Source organism: Eutrigla gurnardus (assembly GCF_963514095.1).
Source record: "Eutrigla gurnardus genome assembly, chromosome: 3".
NCBI classification, from domain to species: domain Eukaryota; kingdom Metazoa; phylum Chordata; class Actinopteri; order Perciformes; family Triglidae; genus Eutrigla; species Eutrigla gurnardus.
This window is the reverse complement of record NC_139917.1, coordinates 13,925,376-13,949,367: the sequence shown is the minus strand read 5'-3', so window position 1 is coordinate 13,949,367 and position 23,992 is coordinate 13,925,376. Positions and strand designations below refer to the sequence as shown.

General features: G+C 43.7%; 2 protein-coding genes across 3 annotated transcripts in view; one reads left to right on the top strand and one right to left on the bottom strand.

Annotated features, from left to right (window-relative positions):
* ntn1a (netrin 1a) overlaps positions 1-10,604 on the top strand; it is a 55,864-nt gene extending 45,260 nt beyond the window's left edge. For both annotated transcript variants that reach the window (XM_084005789.1, XM_084005788.1), the window contains exons 5-6: positions 3,564-3,638; positions 8,406-10,604. In XM_084005789.1, coding sequence (XP_083861915.1) covers positions 3,564-3,638; positions 8,406-8,734 — 404 coding nt within the window. In that variant the 3' untranslated portion in view covers positions 8,735-10,604. The remainder of the gene's footprint in view (positions 1-3,563; positions 3,639-8,405) is intronic.
* An 814-nt stretch (positions 10,605-11,418) lies between these two features.
* stx8 (syntaxin 8) overlaps positions 11,419-23,992 on the bottom strand; it is a 42,915-nt gene continuing 30,341 nt past the window's right edge. Inside the window, exons 7-8 of the mRNA XM_084005790.1 lie at positions 18,368-18,469; positions 11,419-12,067 (exon numbers count right to left, since the gene is read on the bottom strand). Coding sequence (XP_083861916.1) covers positions 12,003-12,067; positions 18,368-18,469 — 167 coding nt within the window. The 3' untranslated portion in view covers positions 11,419-12,002. The remainder of the gene's footprint in view (positions 12,068-18,367; positions 18,470-23,992) is intronic.

Below are 23,992 nucleotides of genomic sequence, written 5' to 3'. Positions count from 1 at the left end.
AACAGATTCTGCATTCGAATCTGTAGGCAAGGCAGCATTGACCAATCACGTACGAGCAGGCGTTGAATTCAGGTGAACAGCTGGGCCTTATCTGTCATCAGACCAATAGCTCATGGGCTCCCAGATTGCAGCTCTGAAGTCTGAATGTGACTTCAGGAAGCAGGGACCCTGAAATGTCTTGCATTGAGTGTTACAGGCCGTTTTCTCGAGTTCTTCTTACACTTGCAGCGTGTAGGATTTGGCGGCATCTAGAGGCGACGTGGCAGATTGCAACCAAGTGAAACTTCTGGATGTCAAGCGTGGAGGAGAACGAGGGTGGCCCATGGGACAACGCTAGCGGCCCCATCTCGACCAGGTGTTTGTCCATTCGGGGCAGTTCAACATGGCGGACTCCAGGAAGAAGACCTGTTCCATGTGCAGCATGGGCTCGTTTTAAGGGAACAAAAGCACAACCATGCTTGTTGTCCTTCATCGTTTTATTTTGGCTGAATTTTGATCCACATTGTTTTCATCTTCTTTTCGGTTGTAGATGCTACAGCACACAGCATTGTCGACTACCAGTTGTTTTTTTGCGACTACTGTACCGCCTCACTGGTCCTCCTCGGCGCTGTGAGGGTTTGCCTCAAACACATAGAACTGTACAGTACTGTGGTCTGTCTTAAAGCAGCTTTGATAAGAAGCGTCCCAAATGAAAACGATTAGCTTAAAGGGCTGTACAGCACTTTGATAGAAGGGCCAAAGGTCCGCCTCTTCAGTTACGCACTCCTCGGCGCCCTGAAAGGCAGGAAACAAAGCGCCGTAGTAACTACATCTACTCAGAACACCCAAAGCACATTTTAGCTCGTTGCTGCAGGACGGCTCCCACTTCCCCTGCTTGTAACGTGCGCACAAAGGGAACATTTGTCCTCGCGGTAGGGGACTGCCTGGCCCTAAATGGGGATCTCGGGGTGCTCTCAGCGGGGCCTGGAGCCGCGTCTCAGGGGTACACTAATGGGGAACGAAAGGCTATCAAAGGGAAGTATCATGATGGCATCAAGGGGGGTTATGAGAAAACAAAGCTTCCTTTCCAGCGCTCCCCCTTCCGTCATTTACATGGTAATCAGGGGCAGCTCATATAGACTCCTCTGTTTCATTTACTTTGCCTATTTTTGTTACTCTCTCTATTTACTACCACCAGCTCCAGCTCGTGAGGCAACCAGCTTTGTTTTTTTTTTTGTAATTGCTGATTTGGGGATTTTACTTCGAATCCCAATCCTCCTCCTCCTTGTCTTCTTCTTCCCACCCCCCTGATAAACTTCACTCCTGTCTTCTTTTCTTTTTTCACCAACCTCTCCACCCCTTCGCTCTCGACCAGCATCCATTCTCCCACCTCCTTCCCTGCATTTTTCCTTGCCGCGGTGTTCCCCGGGCAACCTCATTCAAACGGAGTATAAAGGAGGGTAAAGGCATGAAGCGAAGATCTGCTCACAACAATGAAGTTTGTTCATATTCAGGCTGCCTGAAAGCTCCGATCCTCCTCTCCACCATCGCTCTCCTCCACTACTACTCGCTGTCCGTCCCTTCCTCCCTCCTTTCTCTCACTATGCTCGTTACAACTCGCAGCACTGCAGTGCAAACCAAATCACTACTCTGGATTCAATTTACGCCAGTTGGGAGAGCGCTAAAAGGACCCGAAAAGAAAGGAAAACACGTTTTGGGTGTTTTTTTCATGATATGGCCTCACGTCACGCTATGCTGGCCCGCACCGTATGTGGCTGGCAGCGTGACAGCATAGCAGGGGGCAATCACTGGAGCTATGTACGCTCTGGATGGCTGGGGCCGGCCAAGTGGAGGCAGGCATATACTGTTGCCTCTTTCACCTCCTGGTAATCTATCATAAGAACGGATGGCATATGTGTATCCTTATGGATCCATATGGACAAGGAGCAGGGTTACTTCTAATCTCCAATTCATGTGACAAGAAGAACAGCTTACTTCCCACGATTAAAACCACTCCGACCAGTGGAGATCCAGTATGAGCTCCCTAACCTCCACCACATGTGGAATAAACACACTTTAATAAAGGCTCATTATCGATCGAAATTCTAATGTGTACTCAGCTACCTCAGAGAGTGTCTATATGAGTGCGTGTGTGTGTGTGTGTGTGTGTGTGTGTGTGTGTGTGTGTGTGTGTGTGTGTGTGTGTGTGTGTGTGTGTGTGTGTGTGTGTGTGAGCCATGAGGCGATTTGGGTGACCCCTCTGCCTGCGTGAGGTATTTATTTGTTCACGGCTCCAGAGTGGATCCCCCCCCCTCCCCAAAGAAAGGGTCCTCTGCCTAACGCTTCATGGATGGCTAATTTTCCCTTCCTGACCTCCCTTTGTGTGGCATTGACCCCCTTCACACCCCCCACTTCTACTCCCTCAAATAGCTGCCAGCCCTCAGCGACCCCCCTGCCCATCCACACTGCAATAAATGCAAAAGCTTGACATGGTCCTGGTTGGGGCCTTGAAGTGATCCCGGGGTTATTTTTTTTTTCAGGAGGTCGGGGGCTGAGGTGACAAGCGAGGTGAGATTTTGGAGGGAGGTGGGGGTTGAAGTGGGTGGAGGGTGGTCTGCTCCGGCCTGACTCATTCCCACAGTCTGACGGGGAGCGAGTGGGTGGATGGAGGCGGTGGTTTCTCCTCCACCGCTGCTGGTACCATCAGCTTCATTCTAGAGACGGAGGTTTGGTCCGAGGGTTAAAGTGCCTCCACCGCAACCACAACACACACGCAGCCTTCATGAATCCAGCTGTGGCACCGACATCAGACAACACAATCAAGCCAGACAGATGTGCATCAAGCAGCCAGCTGCCGCTCTGGTACAGTCCCAACAATGCATTATGGGACAGAAAAACGGACTAAAGGCAGTGCTGATGCAGCTGTGTAAAGTTTAAAAATGGGAAAATGTATTAAAAAAACCCACACAGTATAAACACATACCTGTAGACAATCCAGGGAAAAATTATAAAGTTAATCATGGACTACTTTAACAGTACTCATTAAACTAAAAAATAATGTTTTTAATCTATTAAAGATGAAATAATTTGTAGTGTAAACATATTGACAGTATTTGCTTCTTCTGGATATGTTTGTTTATTTGTAGTAAATGTGATCCATTTGTTAATTATTGTAATCAGAAATACTATAATATATAATATTACAATTATTATTATAAAAATGTTTGTTGTTTTTTTTCCAATGTATTAGTTTGTAACAATCATTTTTCCCTTTCATTCATTTTTTTATTTTGTCAATTCATTTTTGATAAAAAATATATTTAACAAAAATTCTGGGAACGATTATCAGGATTTCTACGGAAGTTAAATAAAAACCAACCACACGTGTTAATTGACACAGCGTTGCAGCCGTTTCTTCCCTCCCGTTCTGATAATTGGTGAATGTGAGAATGTTTTTAGCCCCAAACAATGAATTCTTAACAGATTCACAGAACTCTCTCCCCACCATTACTAAATAAAATACCATCCCCGTTGTTTGTTTTCTCCCTCTAACCTCCTAACTGCCTCCCTTCTTTTTCTCACAGACTGTGACTCTTATTGCAAAGCGTCTAAAGGCAAACTGAAGATCAACATGAAGAAGTACTGCAAGAAAGATTACGGTAAATCAACAAACCATTTAATGACAATCATTAACATTCATTTCTACAGGAAAGCTGAAAAACACGTGCTGGATTTAAAAAAAAAAAAAAGTCCCATTCTGCAGGAACACACAGTGTGCGTCAGACGTGTTTGGGAGCAGTAATCACTTACAGAACGGGCATGTTTTCTTTGATTAAGATGTGCACTGGGCCCAGCATGCTTCCCATCAGTCCCAGTCCGGCACTTTGCTGGGGAGCTGCTTTAGTTTACAGGGGAGGGATTTCACTGATAGCTTACTCCAGCTTTCTGAGGACAGAGACAAAGGATCACAGAGGAAGAAGGAGAAGGACTGAGTCGTGTGTGTGTGTGTGTGTGTGTGTGTGTGTGTGTGTGTGTGTGTGTGTGTGTGTGTGCAGAAAAAGCAAAGACAGTGTGACGGACAGTGGGTGCTTTCTAAGGAGATCCTCATTAAGCCCCCCCCCCTCCTCCCCACCCCCACAACCGATGCGATTCTCGCTGCATTCCTGTGGCTGCCCGTCCGCCACGCCATTCAAGGTGTGGATAAGACGTATGACCTCTTCCCCTCCCTCTGTCCCCTCCCTTGATTGAAGTCAGGCCGCTGAACCGGTCAACCAAGTAGCGGCATCCTGCAGCATACCTCAGCAGCTTGACAGACAGGCGTGGGCTTTGTTCGGCGGGGATTTGGAGGAGTTAGGGGGTCAGCTTAGAGACACCTCCTCTTCCACCAATGCCCACCTTGTCGCCGACGTCGTGAGAAGAGCCTTGCCTCTGAAACAAGCCTCCGCTCATCCATGGAAACACTTTTATCAGGTTCAATTCGTAGTTCAAGTCTACTGTTACGGATACATTGAGGATGGAGAGGCAAAGGAAGACATCGGGACGTCCTGCTAGAGAAGCTGTCACTCAACACCCATGTGCCCCCAAACTGACCCAGATGCTGCTCAAACTATGCAGAATTCAATTGGAAGTTCCTCTTTTGCACCAATTTATTTTGAGTTTAGATGCAGGATTTTTTATGTAGAGTAATAATACACTTATTCATACAATTAGTCCTGCTCATTTTTAGACAATATCTATGTCCACCCCTTCAAAATCTATATTATTTAATGAGGTTATTGTTGAAACACCTTTACAGTAGTTTTAAGCTCTGCACCACTTGTGTGTAATCCACTTTCTCCTCGCCCTGCCTTCGCCAGGGGGGCTTTGTGCCGAACATGAGCACCGTCCAGCTTCTCGTCATATGGTCCTGAGCATGTGACCACATATTCAAGTCATAATAGACCGGAACAAGATCCCTGTACAGTAATTACCACACGCGAGCTCAGCGGATCAAAAAAGTCCACCGATATGTAAATCGACAGGATAAGTCGAGAGAGCCGTAGCTTTGGAGCGTTTTGAAAAGATCAGCGGGGGAGCGGGGCTCCATGCTGAGCAGTGAAACGCCGCTACAAGCTTCTGTGGTCGACATGCAGGCACACATAAAGAAATCACAGGAGGGAGCGGAGCAGTCTCATGTCAGAACGAAACCCTGGGGTAACTGCTCCGGGCATTTCAACGTACAGCGATTGTTGACGGAACACAAATAGAGAGAACAGCATCGGGGTGATGCCGAGGTCACCGCCGGGGTCACACCGGATCAGCCGCCGAGTGCCGGTTGTGCTGTACGCCAACAGGGACTGAGTGAGAATTATCTGCAAACACGAGAAGTAGGTCGACGAGATGTGCAGACGAGATAAGAGTGCAGAGCAAACGAGCGGAGTTGCAAAGTGGGAGGAGGTGTTTCTTGTTGCCGCCGGCTGCAGAAGTAAAAGTCCCGTTTGCTTTCTACACTCAAAGCTGGAGCTCTTCTGCAGCTCGGATTGAACATGCTGGTTAACTGGGTGAGAAAACATTTATTCTTTCATCTAAAACAAAAACACACGTGGTGCATTTCGGTAAAAAAAATTAAAACAAATGTAGGCAGACGCTGAAGAGTTGAGAAAACACAAAGCTATCTGGTGGCTGAAATGCCCCATGGGTAGTGTAGTATTGAGCTGTCTGGTTTGACAAACTGACAGACTCAATCTGAGGAACGCAGGGTCGAATCCACAGATCAGCTGACGAGGAGGCAGCAGGAAAACACACAAAGGCCAAACGAAACCACATGGGAAGACTAGAGTGTAGAAACGAGTGCTGGACCACAGAGCACACGGGGAAAAGAGGATCTGGCACGGAACAAAGGAAGTGGGCCGCTATGTGTAGTGGACGGCTGATTGGGGAAGTGAGAACAGGTGAGCAGGAGGTGAGGCGTCTGCAGGCCTAACGAAGGACAGGTGAAACCATCAGGCAATAACAACTGGTTGGAAAACACACAAAGGCAGAGATGAGCCATGAAAACACAACAGGAAGCATGAATGATGTGAATAAATGGAACGGGGAAAAACATAACCTCAGGACGTGACGCGGACAAATCATGATTTCTCAAGAACAAAGGCGAAACCATTAAATCTGATGGACCATGATAGAAACCTTTAGGGTTGCGTAGAATCAAGGAGACTCCCACTTCTCGATATTGAAGGACAAAAGAGGATATCATTCAAAGAAACAAACATTTACACTGTAATTGGAAGAGTCCGGCAAGGCAGACTTTATACATAGCACTTTTCATACACAGGTGTAAAGCCAGTGTGCTTTACAGAAAACATCCAGAAGTGTACACACAAAAAAATATAGAACTCATTATTATAAGACAGAAGAAAATAATGAAAGTTTTGCTTTTTGAAGTGGCTGTGACGTCCTCTTCAGGAAGCTTCAGCAAAAATAACGAGATCACTGGAAACTAAAAGTGTAATAGGAGACATAGTATTGCATTATTTCTAATAGCCACCAGGGGGCGACTCATCTGGATGCAAAAACAAGTCAGATTCTCCAGAAGTGGATGAGAAACCCTACTTTTCACTTAAACTAAAATGTCCACATTTGTTTTTTTCTGAGCTCCACCCTCTCATGTCACTTCTGGTTCCCGAACACCAAAGCCAAGCTCTCGAGGCTTCAAAACGGGTGACGTCACGGCGACAGCGTCCACCTCTTATCCGCGGCCTGCGCTCCTGAGGCCGTGATCAGACACGTACGGGATAAATCCCTTAACGCCGCCGTGATGCTCAGCTCCATTAGCTCCACACTGAAAGTGAAACCAGTGACCCTGCAACACATTTCGAAAGCTGTCCCAGAAGCACGGGAGACGTATAATGGAAGTTAATAGAGATCTGGTCAATGTAATACATATCGATACATGCTGGGTTAGGTTCCCCTCCCTCCCTCTCTCTGAGGAGCATGCTGGTTGATTCATCATGTGATATCACTGAGTGTCTTTCCAGCCAACGTCTCTAATAGCCCTACCCTGCCTCCTAATCACATTACAAATCACACGGCTCTGTCAGTAGTAATGGACATAATGCATGCAGGGCTGTAAATCATAGCTGGACCGCAGACCAGCCTTTCCACTGAGGATAACAACAGGATTCCTTCCACCAGTCTAGCTCATTGGGATTTACAGCACAGGAGTAACCTGTTCACTAAGGTTGACCAAGGTTCTTCAGTGTTTATCACTTCTCTTATTCACCAGTTTATCACTCGCTGCTTACAGTTCCAGTTGATTTGTCAATCAGCAACTCATATTCACTAGATGACTAAAATGATGCCCATGACCATGTCAGCACTGTGAAAGCCCCTTGGATATCAGAAGAAGATCCGACTTGTTGGGATGTTCCTGATTTGGGTTAGTGAGACAACGTTGTTTGCAGAACAGTAAAACAGTAAGTTAACCAGATAGGAGTTGGCATTTCAAGAAAGTTGTTCTGCAAAGATCTGGAGGAAATAAAGGGAGCTATTGTGATTCTGCTCTAAAGAAGAAGAGAGACCAAAAGGCTTTGCTTTGATACGACGTAGTATGAACATGTTGGTCACTTGTGGACTCTCAGATGGGAATGTTTGTTCATCTGATAAGCTTTCAAGCAAACTGCCCCTTAAGGATCCAAAGATCACTTTTAGGCTCCGCCAACTTTTTTTTTCCAATCGCTAAATTTGTAGGTGATCAAATCGTCACATCGACTACTAATAGATGGATTGCCAGGCAACTTATCCACGTAGTCCAGAGGATGAATTTGAATAGGTTCACCGGCGATCTCCAGACATTTTTTTTATCTGGTCGGCATTGGCGTCAAAAATCTTAAAAAAAAAAATGAATAAAAAAAATATTGAGTAATACTCGAGATACCTGAGGTAAAAATTAGATTTTGTCCAACCCTTTGATTTATGACCAAATACGGGAACTAATGACATTGGCATCAGCCTCAGTTGTACTTTTTTGTGCTAGCTAGCAATTGTGAGATAACTTAGCAATGAAAACATGAACGCTGTGATGACGATGAAAGAATAGATTAGAATATCTTCATATGTCATTGTAACAGGTACAACGAAATTAGGTGCATTCCTTGATGATGATGCAATCATTCAGCAGTAAGCCTCTCTGACTACGCCAAACAAAGTCTAAACAAAGATGAATGAAAAGGGTGAAGCAAGTCAAATAGTCTGTGGGCCAGTTCGTAAAAGTTTGGGCAGCCCTGCGCTGAAATAATAAACTTCTCCATATATTTACCATAGAGTGAGATTTAAGAATGAAAGCATGAAAACAGCAAAAACACATGGTAGGAGCCCTGTAGTCTTTCCAAGGCAGCAGCCTAAACAGCTGGAATCTCAAGTGATAACGTGTTATCTTCCCTCTGCAGCTGTCCAGGTGCACATCCTGAAGGCGGAGAAAGCCGGGGAGTGGTGGAAGTTCACCGTCAACATCATCTCCGTCTACAAGCAGGGCGAGAGCCGCATCCGCCGCGGGGACCAGTTCCTGTGGGTGCGCGCCAAAGACGTGGCCTGCAAGTGTCCCAAGATCAAGCCCGGGAAGAAGTACCTGCTGCTGGGCAACGACGAGGACTCCCCCGGCCAGAGCGGCGTGGTGGCAGACAAAGGCAGCCTGGTCATCCAGTGGAGGGACACGTGGGCACGCAGGCTCAGGAAGTTCCAGCAGCGCGAGAAGAAAGGCAAGTGCAAGAAGCCATAGGCAGGAGAAACAAAGATGGAGAGGATGCCGGAGAGGGAAAGGAGTTCACGAGGAAAGCTGAGCGGCTGATGTAAGAAAAAAAAAGGTGAAAGAGAGGCAGAAAGAGGATCACGGACAGACAAAAGACTGTTTATGTCGCTGCTTTTTTTTGTATAGAAGCATGAAGAGAATTATTTAGGATGATTTGTTTTTCTAGTGAACTTTTTGTTGAAGGAGCTCACCTTGCAGATTTGGTTTTATGGTTTATTTTACGTTGAGATTTTGTCTCTCTTGTGGATTTGCCGAATTTGCACCTATTACCAGCATATAAAGTTATTTGTGTTTCGTTTTCCTTTTATCTCAGTATGAAATCATTATATTTTATGTTTAAATTTTATGGACATTTTCTGCTGGTGCAAAAATGACACAGAAAAAGCCACTTAACTACCACTGCAACTTTGCCTCTGCATGGTTTTCCTGTTGTATTCTTAGCTAAGGAGCGAGCTTGTTTCATCCAAAAGTCAGGCAATAATCTTTCCTCTGTTGAGAATTGTGCCATAAAATTATTGTTTGCGAGCCACAGAGATGCATAACATTTAGCCGCCGACGAGTTGAACACTGGGCTGCAACTCAAGAAACAAGATACCTGTAGTTCTAAATGTTTAGCTACATTTACAAATGTAGGACATGCAAGTAACAGAGGAGCAGTTTGGATAAAATACAGTATTGACGAAAGCATTTTAAACCTGATGAATCTTGAGCATTTCTTTACACCTTCACACTTCACTGGTTACATTTCGGTGGTTCAGTATTTGTGCAAAAACCTGCGTGTGAATTCATTTGTTTAGTTAGTCGTGTTAAAATGGCGCCTTTTTGTACGAACAGACTGCATTTGAAATCAGTTTCAGTAATTTAATCGTTACTCCAGCAGAGAGGAGAGATTTACAAGAGAGGCCAAACAAACATAAACATAATACTATGAAAATACTGCTCCTGGCTCATAGAAATACATCATAATGAATATGGGTTCTTAAGGAGCTACAAAATAATATAACATTTTAGTAAAAATGTTGTACTTCTACCACGAAATGATGAGGTAGTTCATTATGCCAGTGAAAGGACTGCATGTTACCATTCGATTAAACTCATGCAATGCAGACGGTAGAAAGCTATGAGAACGGGCATAATGAAAAAAATAAAAATCTTACCTCGTGTGGTGCAGAAATGAATCCCAGCGCTGAAAAATTCAGCGTAAACTGCACCTTGAAAAAAAAAACAACTACTTAAATGTATTTTTGTCTCGTATCCTGGAACAGGGTTCTATGAGATAGCAGATAAATACCTTTACAGTCTCTTTGCAAACACCATGCATGACTGTACATTCAACGTGTGACCAGTCAGAAGCCACAGGCCTCCATTGACCTGTCACCTTAATTCTCTTCACTTCGACACTTGCACAGGGAGGAATGGGGTCAATTGCAATCACTTGACGCTGCTTGATTCAAACCACATTGCTCGTTTATTAGTATGCAGTTTGGGTTTGGATCTCTCTGAGGAATGCGTGGTTTGAAAAAAACAACAACAAGGTTCAGGTTTGTAAAAGCCCACAGTGTATCTGACACAAGTAGAGTTCCTTTCAGTTCATATCAAAACACTTAGAACAACACGTCTCGTTGAGAACCTTTTAATCTGTGTTAACACGTGGTTTTAATCTAACGGACTATCTGCTCCCTCTGATTCACACGGTAATAATCTGATTCCACTATCTCAGAAAACCTTTCAGAATGGACTGAAACGCCTTCTAGACAATGACAACTTAGTTCAGCTGGAAGGTAGAAAGAACGTACGTCTCACTACTTACATTTAGGGTTTTGATTGAGTGTGTGTGTGTGTGTTTTTAATGTTCAATCAATCAACCGATCGTGATGTCGGTCCATCATGGCGCTCTGCTGATGACAACGTACTCACAGCATATTTACATGTTCCCGCCTTTCATTTTTAATCCCACAACATAACATTACATGTCAATGTGTTTCCCTGTTTGGCACAATGTAATCTGTAATCTGCACCTCTCTAGTTTCTGTAGCCTCATGCTGTAAATTTTACATCCGTCTCCCGGGCGATGGTTTGACAAGCTTCCTGATGAAACGCGACACACGTACCTGTCAAAGCATTGCTTTGTGTTCATACTATGAATTGTAAATGTTGTTTAGTTGTCACCATTGCCAAGACTTTTTTTTTTTTGCAATGTTGTTTTACAATGCGTACTAATATATTATGGTTATTATATATGAATATATTTAATGACACAAGACATTGTGGATTTTATTGTCTTTTTCAACTTTTTTTTTTTTTTTTTTTACTCGTTTGTGGTTGTTGAGATCGTTGCCATTTAAAGAAGGAAATAATAACTACTGAACACGCCAACCTGGTAGAACTACATTCAGATTTTCAGTTGAAATAAACTCTTGTTACATTGAAAAACATTTGCCTCTGTTGATTTGAGTCATGATTTTAGTTTTTTATTTAGTTAAGTTAATGCAAAGTCAGCTTTATACTGGTTTCCAAAACAATATTATGCAGATTTCGCAGTAGAAATATGGAAGCGGTGCTGGTGCGTATAGCTAAATATCATGTTACAAAACAGTGCAATCAGTCACAGCCCTGCACTTTAATGCAGGCAGACAGGAGTCCGGGGACTAGTAAGTGGAAATATCATTTATTAGAAATTACAGGCTGAATTGATTTACAAGGAAGGAAAACAGTCATGTTAGTTACACAGCTGAGCTGATTGTTTTGGGCTGTGAGCTATTTTATAAACATTATAAAATCCCAAGACCAATGATAACATTACAGCTGCTCCAGTAATGTATGGGTAAATATAAGTGAGTGAATATTGCAAAGCTTGTGGAATGACTGTACCCATGCCTCAGACCACAGACAGACGGCGGGACGTCCTGCTATCGGGTCGACGTTCACCACAGTCCCGTCTCAAAATATCTTTAAGAAACCTCTTAATAATTTAACTATTTGATACATTGTGATTTTAATGATCCAAACACTTGAACAACTGTTGAAGAGAACAATTTAAGCAAGATACTCTATTAAAAAAAAAAACTTTTTACATCGTCATTTCACATTGGCTTGATTGGGCCTTTGTCTCCCCTCAGATGTCTTTATCTTCATATTAAGACAGCGTTTAGATGACCGTACATGGATGCACTGTAGATGCAAAGAAGCTTTCAATCTGTCGTTGTGGTAGTCGTTGAACTCAGGTGGTCCTCGTCAGCTACACCGGCCACACGGCGACCACTACGATGGCTACAAGAAGCAGCACGATGACCACCAGCATCCCTGACGAATGAGAAAAGGGAAATCAGATACATGTTTCTTTAAACAAAGTGTGTGTATCCAAAGCCTGATCCAGCTAAATCCTCTGTCCCACATCTTTGTACAAAAAAATATTAAAAAAATGCATGAATGTAAGCTCACCTAATGTGTGTTACTCGGCAGCTGAAAATAGTCCCAAACAAATGCACTACTTACTTATGTTTGAGTGACTTACAGTGCCCAGCTTCTTTTTTCTTTTTTAGAAATGTCACTAGCCTTTAACAACAACGTTCTGGCTATTTAAACAAATCCACTATTCAAACAAAAGTGTTTTGTCTTATATCTACTTTAATAAACCCTTTTGTGATAAAACTATTGCAGTTCAACAAAGTCCCTCTAGCTTTAATATTGAAAACACAAAGATCAAGCAGCTCGAGGAACTCCAAACATGATCTGAGAGAGATCTCACAGAGAAGGAGGGGAACGCAGCAGACTCCAGGGAATACACTTGGAAGAGGTAAGAAGCCTGCATACCTCACCACTCATTTTCTAAACCCTTGATCTAACGCAAGTCCCAAGTGCTTATGCCCTCGCAGCATATCACCATTCTCCTCTTGATGACTTAATGCAATTTACATGCGTTCAACAGCCACGAAGGCTTTATTGCCACAGATTGCACACTGCGATAGGCATATGTTTCTGATTCCGCCTTGAGAGGATAATCATTGTTTTCCACTGATACCATGGAAGCAGAGAAAAAAATGTGCAAAAGCTCACTCACACTTCATCAAAGTGCTTCACTCCCAGGACCTGAAAATATTACACTTTTATTATAGTCGCCATCCAAAGAAAAAAAAACCTAACTGTTGTAAAAATCCGCTACAGGTGGGATTGTCATTCCTCGTCTTTTGGGAACCAAACAATCAGAATTCATTGAATGTTGCCAACTTGGAAGTAAAGCTGGAGTCAAACCGATAATTCGCCGGGTCGGTATTTTGGCCATTAATAGTTTATCATAGACGTATCGGTATCTCAGTAGCCGATAAGTAACAAGTAGTCGTAGTACAGAAATGCCAAATATTGAGGATTAGTGTCTGATGAGTACTGCCTCAACACAAATCTTATAGCAGCCACCAAATGTACCGCACGTAATACGAGATGGGGAGCATTTCCATTGCCTCCCAATGGCTCTAGACATTAGCTAACGATGCTACTAATAACAGTGCTACAGTACAAACGACAGCAAACAACATTACTCGACCATATCTTCACATAGCAAATACATGTTTGCTGCTATATTAATTTTTATTTATTTATTATTATCCTCTATTAGGGGATTCTTTTCAAAATAAGTTTCCTTGTAGAAATTAGTATATTGTCACCAGATTTTTTTATATCAACATCTGTATCAGTCTAAACATTATTTTTTTTTTTAATCCAGTTTTGTGTGATTTATAACAGAAGCGGCTCAGATCAGGCTGCTCCGACGGTCCATCCGCTGACTCGAGTTGTCCGTTTGATATCGAGCACGGTCCTGGTATTTTCCCTGGCCTTTCCCTTTTGGGTTTACATTTCTCTCATTCTTTGGCTCTCTCCTCCCGCGTTCCCCTGCACGGCCTAATTGGTCGTCTTTCCCACAGGGAGAGAGACAGGGTAAGATATAAGCCATGCTGAACTAATTGCTTGCGGTGGTGGTGTGGTGGTGTGGTGGTCTGATGAAATGCAAGGCTGATGCTGCTCTCCTTGCCAGGGTACGGGGTACGGCTGTAAGGGCTCCAGATGTCTTTGACTCATTGTGCCTTTCTTTTGTTCCTTTTTAGGTATTTATGGCTGATGCTCTCTTTCTCTGCTGCGTATGGTTCATTCTTTGAGCCCAGCGTGTTTCTGCTCTATTCAAGGGGAACGCGGTCATATATAGGTCTGCGGGACATGCATGTTAGAAGTTATCACTAGTTTAGACAGGACCTCTCCTGATAACTTACACATGTGAGCGTAATATAAATGTCAAAGCAGAAACACGCTCAAATAGTTCTTGTGATGGCTTTGTAAAGGCCTCGTGCTCCAAGCAAATACGCAAACACACACACACACGCACGCACGCACACACGCACACAGACACACACAGACACACACACTTCCAGCAATGATCTTTGTTTGGGTGTAAACGATACCGACGCAACACGCAGTCCACATTAGATTCAGACATCAGAATTTCATTCAGCCCGGTCCAACATCTGTCAGCAACTCTGTTTGACAACACCATGGCAACAATAGCAATAAAGGCCGAGCTGTATGACAAGCGCATATGTTGGCGTGGAGCTCTCACACACTCTCATGTCGTCCAAGAGTCGGTCATGAAGCCACCCGCGCTGACCCTCGCCCTCCTGCTCCCCGTGGACCAGGCCCCGTCCGCCTCAGGAACTAAACAAGCTGCTGCTGACCCCGCGGGGCCTCCGGAGACTAATGACAATCACAGCGTTTGCTTGCCAAATAGATTAGAGCGCCAGTGTGACACTGATGCTGAGGGAGATAGTTGCTGTCTGCTGATAGACTGACCACCCAGGAGCTCTGGAGGCCCGAGTCTGGGTTCATCCCATCTCAGCAATTTTCAGACACATCAGTAAGACAAATCACAGGGAAAAGGAATAATTGGTGAGAGCTCCGGACAGACCGGGACAACCCCTGAACCCCCCTTCCCCCCTCTGCTTATGGTTCAAAGATCTTTTCGGACCACAATAGGCGAGTATGACCTTTAAAAGAAAAGGGAATCATTTTATGTTAACAAGGCCAGTGTGACGTTCTTCATTTTCCTCACAGCACAATAGAAGAGGCCAAAAACTTGGAATGGTCAGACATGATGAGTTCACTGATAAAAGCACCATCAACATGTCTGAGGGTTAAAAATCTACATCTGAGCATATATTTCAAGAGGCTAACCAAATCGTTCACAGGAAGATATGCATTCTAATACTTTTAATACTTGAATCTGATGGGAATCTCATTTGTTTTTAAAGTATTTTACGCCATAAACTGAGACCTGATGGTGGTGGCAGATGTGTGATACAAATTTAGTGACACTTAGTTTTGCGTTGCAACCAATATGTCTTTCAAGATTCTTCTTTGAGAACCTTTATATCTACTTTCTTTCTACTACCTTGCAACCATGCGATTTATCTCATTGGTACGCCAATAAACGATCATGTTGAGTTCATATCAAGGAGAAGAAAAAGTCAGATATTTCTAGATTTCTAGAGACATGTTTACCTGACGATGTAGAATCTCAGATTTGGAAACATCATTAGCAGTATGTCTTATTTTAAACAATCCTTTCATCAACAATGTGAAACATATTCTGGGTTCCAACAATATATCATGTCGAGGCAGTGGGAGGAAGGCCAGCTGGAAGGAGTGATCTAATGGATTAAAGTTTTAAAAGTTAAGACGTCCCTATCAACCAAAATGAGTGTTTCCTTGACAACTCCTGACTCACTACAGACTATAGACTCAGTGCACTTACTTGCCCTACATGCTCGTCTTCCAACACTGTCGAATGCCGCCCCTCACCCACAGTCTCTATAGGCCTCCCCTCCAGTCCAAACAGTCCAAACCACTTGAGATGCGAGCCACCTGCAGGATTCACGGGGCTGCAGAAGTGGCCCTCAACAAACTGAGGATTAGCTCTGTAGAGGAGGGCCGCTCAAGCACCGGTGTTGCCCGATGGCGATGCCTAAGCTCCGGGGAACTCACACTACTCTCCAAGAGAGCCTTTGGTCCCGTCCACTAATCTGGCACACTAATCCAAACGGACTCAAAGCCTCGGCTCCTCGATTCCCACCAACATCATCTAGAACAAGTGGCGATGACTCTTCCAATCAGGCTTCGCTTGTTTAAGCAACAGCATCGCACCAACGGGAGAGGAATCCATATCTGGTATCGGTTTGACTACTAATACAAACATTTTGGGTTATTTTTTCCCTACTTAAAGAAATATCATTCCAATAATGATTTTTTTCCCTAATCAATTACATTTTTTAGTTGAACAAAATAAAAAATAAAAATTCTCAAGTGTTTAATTTAGTTCTTTTCAAGTTTACAGTCTGTAATGAGTGAAGTTTTTAAAGATTAATGATAAAAAAGTAGTAAATATCTGATAAAAGAATAAGACTCTTCTGACCATGCATTTCCGTGCACTTCTAGGTGCTATGAGTATGCTATATGACTACTCAGACTTACATTTCATTACAAATGTGGCGGTTCATCCTCAGATTTGGAACAGCTTTCTGTGTGTTTATGTTTTCCTTTGGTTCTTTCAGTAAAGCCCTTTGTTATTACTGCCGAGTGTAAAATAATGAGGTATTTCAGCTCGAACCGCTGTAACGCAGTTAAATAACGGCTTAATCGTGTGTACATGTAGGTGATAGATGTCTCCACAAGCCCGTGCTGTAGAAGAATCCAGAATGTTTCAACACAACGGATGTTTCACAACACTATGGGCGCCAGTCATGCACAGTACGCCACAAGAACCATGGTGGAGCGATATGTGGGTGCTTCCCTTTCGGTGAGATGACCCGTCCCAAGGTTCAGCTTTCTCTCCTCCAGCTTTCAACCGCCGAGTGGGAAAATGTCTGATGATTTCGAGTGATAATCCTACAACAAAGAACCTTTTTTTTCCATATTTCTTGAAATGTTTCCAGCGTTAAGTGCAACTTTAGTCCATAAAACTGTGATGCGTCTTTTACAACGAGGCAGCTACCAATAGTTATGTTAAGCATGCTCTCGCCTGTCAGAGCCAGACGTTTCTCGCTTTACAAGGACTCGGTTGAGACATAACACCAAACGCTGGCTTTGGATGAGAGGTGGTTTCGAAAAATAAATAAAGCCTTAAAGCTAAGGAATTATAAACATGCTTCCATGGAGAAAGAGGGAAAGCCCTCCAAACAATTTGTGGCATGTGGTATTTTCAATTCTTTCTCTGCTTGACACAAAGACGAGTGTCAAACAACTGAGGAGACGAACAGGGGGATGACAGCGAGGAATGGGGGGAAAAAAAGAAACAGAGCGTTGAGGTGAGAGTGAAGAAGACCATGGGGGATTTTTTCTATTCACAGGGAAGGTCTGAGACACACACTCCAAAACATACAGACGTGCACAAGAACACAATTTGCAAATACAGTTGCGCACATTTTCCTGGAAACTCCAAAAACTACGCAACGCACGATAAACGTAGTGCATACGGACACACAGATGCACACAGGCACACACACACACACACACACACACACACACACACACACACACACACACACACACACACACACACACACACACGCCCCATGGATATTGTTCGACCTGGAGAGGGGAGGAGGGAGTCGGGGTGGCAAAAGAACAAGTTAAACAAAAAGAAAGAAAGAGTCCTGATTGTAACACAATATGAGCTCTGGGATCTTCAAACAAACCCACGCTCGGGCACCATGGGGACACGACCAACAGAACGAGGCATTTGGAGGCGCTGACCTCCCGACTGCCCGCTCTGCTGCTGTCTGTGACTGCCTGTTAGCCAGGTCTCCTAGCGCAACAATGCAGCCTTTGCCATAGCGGCTCGGCGTTTCACTGGGCGAACTGAGCATGGCTGAATCTCATCACATTCCACAGATGGGCTTTAGCCGGCGAACACGTCAGACGAAATGAAGTGTTTCCGCGGTAATAGTGAGGGAGCTGTGCGTCTACCAGCACCATTCTTCCTGGAGACGAAGGCCAAGGCAGCAACGTCGCTCAATTCCCGAATGCTAAAGATGATGACTTCATATCACTAATTTTGTTTTTCAAATGGCATGTTGTCTAAAGGAAGTGAACTATTATTTTGTCCAACTCTGTCTTACACCAGCCAGAGTCCCGTCCTCTTTAAAAGTCTGTTTTATATCTGCTTCTGTGAGCAGCAGGAAGGAAAACAACAGGAGAAACCCGATACTTAGTAACCGTTCATATAGATACATGAATTCATTGTGATTTGTTTTCAAGGACACAGATCGGGTATCAGGGCAGGTTGCTGATACTAGACCAGGGCGATTCAACTACCGGTATATTGTTGTGGGGGTCAGATTTTCAGGAAGCAAAGGGAACCGACAGTTTTAACTGTTACTCTCTGAGTTTATACTGACCCACTCAACCCCTTTCTGAATTAACTCATCGTCACTCCTGCTTGCGTGGAAGAGGAGAGGGAGAGACATTGACTGAGATGAATTTGATTGGCGGTCCACGGCTGCCACTGGAATAGACCTACTAGACCAAGATGTTCCACAGTAAAGGAAAACCAGGAAGACTCACCACAGGAGGCCGACTTCGTCTCCACAAGCTTCACCCGTCGTGTCTCGTTACGAATCCTGTCGTCCGTCTTGTCCACGAGATGCGAGAGGTCGTCGATGATTTCTGAGAGACGGAGACAGAAAAGGGAGAGGAGAGAAGGTCAATAACGTGGATGTCGGCTTTGTATTAAGTTGCTATCTGAAATGACTATGACTTCATAGTTTTGTTCATAGTTCATGCTTTTTTTTCTCTTTTCTATTATTCTATGAAAGACCTCCCAATATGTTAAGTGGAGTAAAATGAAAAAGTGAAAGGTTCTGAAGGATCCGACATCAGAGCAGTCAACAACTTCAAAAGACAGAGGCTGCCAACGCACAGACGTGAGTGGTGGTGACGGAGGGAGTGGGCTGTGTGAAAGCACTCCTCGCGCTTTCAAATGGTTTCACTACTTCCTGAATCCACTCTGGATTTAATCAGGCCTTTATTGTTCACGAGTTTCAAAGACAGGCTGGCTTCAGGGACTATGCCTGGGCGGCCAAAGAGAGAGGGAGCGTGTGTTTTGTGTATATGTGTGCGTTTGGCTGTGAGGCTGGGGTCCTTCAGTAAGAGTTCCTGACTTGAAGGTCGTCCAGATGGAAGCCTGTGTGATCCGTTCGAGCCGGCCAGAGTGCTGACACGGCATCTCCAGAGAGTCTGGCCCAACAACAAAAACAGATAACTGTTGAAATATTTCCAAATTGGAGGTGTGTTAAGATTGTGCATTAAAATGTGATATTGGTTAGAGATCATACTAACCTATATTTATGGAATCAAAACCCAGTCACAAACCAATGGACCAATGGTTGAAGCTAATATAAACTAATTCAACTATAACTTCATTAAGTCTGCAGTATATCATCTCTTCCTGTTTGCAAAATATATCAGTCTCTCTCATAAATCCAACGGCCACAATGACAAAACACTATGATTAAATATATTAAGAAATATCCGAGCAAAATCATTCACGAGAAAGGCGGTTCGGTAGAGCGCAGATCTCCGCCAGGTGCGTCTGCACCGCCATGTTGTGTGATTGAATGAATACAACCCACAATTGTCCCCGTCTAGACAACAATGAGCTGTAAGGCGTCGTAAAACACACTTCATTCAAACTCAAAAAACAAGTGGCGATGCAGGAAATCGGCTTGAAGCCGTCATACTCTATAAGACACATGATGCAATCTTGCCAAAAACTAAATGAAACTCACAAAGCCATATGTGGCAATGTACTCAGCAGTGTGTGAGCTGGTAGTTCTCTTAGCTAAACACATCATCCAAAACAATAAAACGTGAGCAAACTGTTTTACCCCTCACTGTGTCTCTGTACGAAGAGTAACAGCTCGGGGTCAGACACCACTCAGCTGTGTTACCATGAGCGACCCCTACTGGCCGTGGCCCAGCTAAGAGTAGGGAGTGAGGAGTCAGCAGTCAATAGCAGTACAAAACCAAAAGTGGTTTGAGAAACTGTGAATCGCCGTAACCATGAGAGGTCCATGAGCGTGCAACCATAGTTTGCTGCAGCAGAATGCTAGTTAAGCCGTGGACAGACACATAGGTGCACACTCACTCATGCACACTCGCAAACGATCGCATGATCTTCTTGGACGAGATAACAACAACAAGGTTTATGTTAAACCTGCGTATCAGGAGATCTACATTTGTCTTCTTCAGTAACCTTCTTAATTGTAAAAAAGACACAAAAGGTCTTCACAGACAGATAAATGGAAGTTTTACAGGAAAGGGAAGCCAGACTCATCCATAAACCCTTAGTTCAGTGCCAAGTTAAACACAGTCCCTTCCAAGGAGGAAACCACCTTTTATTGCTGCTGCTATATAGTAAATACTACAAAGTCAATATAAGTTTTGTTTTTTTTTGTTCTCAAAATGTGACTTAGTTCCCAAAGGTGATCAATGTCATCTGCAGCATTTGTCTTTGGGGCTTCCATTTGTCTTAAACTCTATGACTCTGTTTCCTCAACTAAGAGCAATCACAGCTTGACAAGACAGAGTGTGTGTGTGTGTCTGTGTGTGCATGTGTGTGTGTGTGTGTGCTTCGGCTGACATCACATAATTAAGTTGCACCAATAATTTGAGAAAGGAAAGTTAAGCCTTACAGTTTGGAGGGCCAGAGAGCGGAGGGGCAAGGACAAGGAGATGGGAGACGTGAGAGCGCCGTATGTACAGTGTCCCCGGAGACCCCCACATCATCATGTACGCATCAGGCAACAATTTAGAAAGAGGAAACTCTTCCTTTTGCTGGCAGGGACGGGGTGCAGACGCGGAACCATTTGTGCCGCGTGCCACTCCAACTACTCATAAAGGATGTTTTTGGTTTGCCGCGGCCAAGTTTCTTGATTCGGTTCTGGCCCTGCAATAACATCTCAATTCATTGATGAATTCTCAACCGTGTCGAGATGCAGCAGCGAAAAAAAACAAAAAAAACGTGACCTTCAACTGCAGCTGCAATGAAACGCTGAATTACATTCTGAGAATGGTAGCCATAAACTGTAGAAGCCTTTCACCTGCACAGTCCTTCAATTCACTATCAAGTCATTTTTCCTAACAACATAATTCTCCATTTCCTATTGTAACGTTTGCTTCCATGTACATTATGACAGCTGCTGGCCCTGGCCTGGGTCTGCCAGACCACAAAGAAAGCCCTGTTTTAGGCAAGGCCCGTTTGTTTAAAATGCTACTACACTGGATAAACCTTCAAAGCCACAGTGTGGGAGAGCATGGCACTACACAGAAAGTTTGCTAGTTGCTTTAAGATGCATTCATTTGTGCTCACTTGGCATCTAAAAGCACGATGGACAACGCGTGTCATCCATTGTCACAAGTGAAAGTCCTGCATTCATAATCTTACGTTATATAAATTAATTTGATTCAGAGGTATATATATATATATATATATATATATATATATATATATCAGTTAGCCTGTACATCTGCCAAAAAAAACACATGGAATGAATCACAATCTGACAGTTTTAGAAATATATTTCACGCACAAATTAATATGCTGGACCAAAAACACTGGGGCGTCCAGTTTGCTGCTGTAGCAATGGTCTGAATATTGAGTGTAACACCTTTAAAGGAGTCATCACCAGGAAATCGCAATTTCTCTTGTTAAAACATGCATATCTGTGTTTGACCTCAGTTGAAACTTGCCTGAAAGGCTGGAGTTTGAAAGTGGCGCCGTTTTTTCGCTTCTGCTCTTTTTCCGAACAGGAATAGCACACAAGGGTGTGCATTCCTAAAGCACGAGATTTTGATTCTGCGCCTTCGGTGACGTCACCGTGGCGGGTACTTGCATAAGCCCACCCCTCTTTCACCACCCAACCCCGCCCCGTCCGCTACCTGAAATCGCCGAAGCGCCGCCATTATGTTTTGGAGTCTGCATGCAGGCAAGCCCCCCCGGCTCTGTCCTTCCTGCGGCGAATCAACGCGCGCCTCATTACATATTATACAATGCACATCCGGACCAGTCAAAACCTCGCGCGTAATCTCGCGTGATAAAATCGCGGTACGAAAAATGGTCAGAACAAGCTCAATGTTTGATTAAATTTTTTTTTTTTTTTTCTAATAAGTTTTACGAATTGATCCAAAGCGATCCAAGGGGGGCTGGATACGTATAAAACCAGGTGATGACTCCTTTAACAAACCACCCTCAAGCAATGCAATCAAATCACACAAACACTACTGCTTAATTGCTGCATTACTTGAAGACGAAGACGTGTCCAGGATCTAAACAGAGAAACTTTCTTAGAAAAACTAAAGTCTTCTCAGAGCTTCATCTGTCTCCTCTTTGGACAGCAACTGAATATATATCAGCATCCTAATAAGCTGACTTTAATTATCTTTTTTTTTTTATCATGAAGAGTTCGACTATGCCCTTTCCTAATTATATTTACCGCATGAAACACAAGAGGCCATTAGCAAGCCCTCTTTGGGCCCCGGGACTCGTTACCATAGTCTCTGTGGTGTTCTTTTCACAATATACAAAAACAAAAAGCTGAAAATTGGATGCTTTTGTGAACAGTCATAGCGAAAATGGGAACAATTATTTGGCAGCCAAGAGGCAGAGCTATCAATATAATGACAGATAACAATTTAGGAGCTCAAGGCAACAGGAGGCAATCCAAGTTCAGTTACACCATAGATAGGACCTGTCACAAATATTGTTAGCAGACAACTTTGAATTTCTGTCCAGAAACCGTATTTTATTTCATGTGGGTTCCAGAAGAAACTTTCTCCCTCTTGAAATCGACATTCAGCAACATTTGCACAGAGCTGGGCTAAGTTTCTGCAGGTGCTATAGCATAAAAGAGGTTTGGAATATAGATCCAACATATAGTAGACCGACATTCCATATGATCATAAGACCAGAAGTCTGAAAATGGAAAATAAATTGTTTAGAATAAGGTGATGTATATCCTGTTATTTACCTCTGTAATGTATAATTTAAAAATACATTTGAATACATTCAAAAACCCTTCCGGGTGGATGAAATTGCAAATCTAAGAATCTATAGATACATATGCGTGTATGCACATATGTGTGCAACAATTTGCATTAAAAGACATAATTTCATCTCATCGTACATGATACAAGTAGATGCTGTGAGAGCATGTGAGCCTGTGGTCAATTCTAAACACTTAACACTGAAAGGGACAGGGATGCCAGCTCTGTTTCTCTGCTACCAACAGAGCCTTTTACTCACACAAAAAACAAAGTACGTCAAATCTGGCTCTTCTGTGTGAGGCACGAGGGCCCTGGAGCACACAGGCCAATAGGAGACAGATGTTGCTCTCATATGACGTCACCTACTCCCTCGTGCTGCCGACTCTCTGCGCAACCTCAACGCCATTTCATCTCTGCTCCAATACTTTGCAGTTTTTACATAAACAGCCTTGGCCATCCTGCTCCCTAGGGGGCCGACTAGTTCACAGGTCTGTTTCTACCCTCGCTGTTGGCATCACTTGGAACCACATATAGACACCTACTATCCTCCGGATTGGCTGCTTTTGGTCACTCTGGGCTAAATGGTTATGTGGCCGAGGCACAAACTGGTTGTAGCATTGCCACTTCATTTCTGGGTGTTTACAGCATAGCCAACCATCAGCCCTCGTAGCTGGACTGAGGGGGTCAACCAGACATATTAAACCCCTCCTGTTTCTGTATCCTTTTAGCCCAGCTCTTGCACTGCACTGTACTCTTAAGAAGCTGTAACTACTCCAGAATACTAGAAAGATACTAGGAGAGATGATAAATTAGGTCTGGCTAGCTTCTCCCCGCGATTAATCGATATTTATTCTCAATGCTTATGATGCCTTAATCTTAAATTAGAGAATTGTGGATTCTGTAAACCAATCAATTAGATCCCTTGAGCAAGATCTCAGTGTTTCCCCAACAATGGTGTTGTACCATTTCAATGGAACCCCCCGCCAGGCTAAGCAAGTAACAACTGCACAAAATACCTAAATATCAGGTTCGATACTGTACTCCTGTACCTACACAGTCCCTAGTGAGTCTGCAGCACATCAATTACAGTTGGCTGTGAAGTTGTCAGCTGTGTGTCTGCCTGCTAGAATCTGTCAGGGTTTCCAC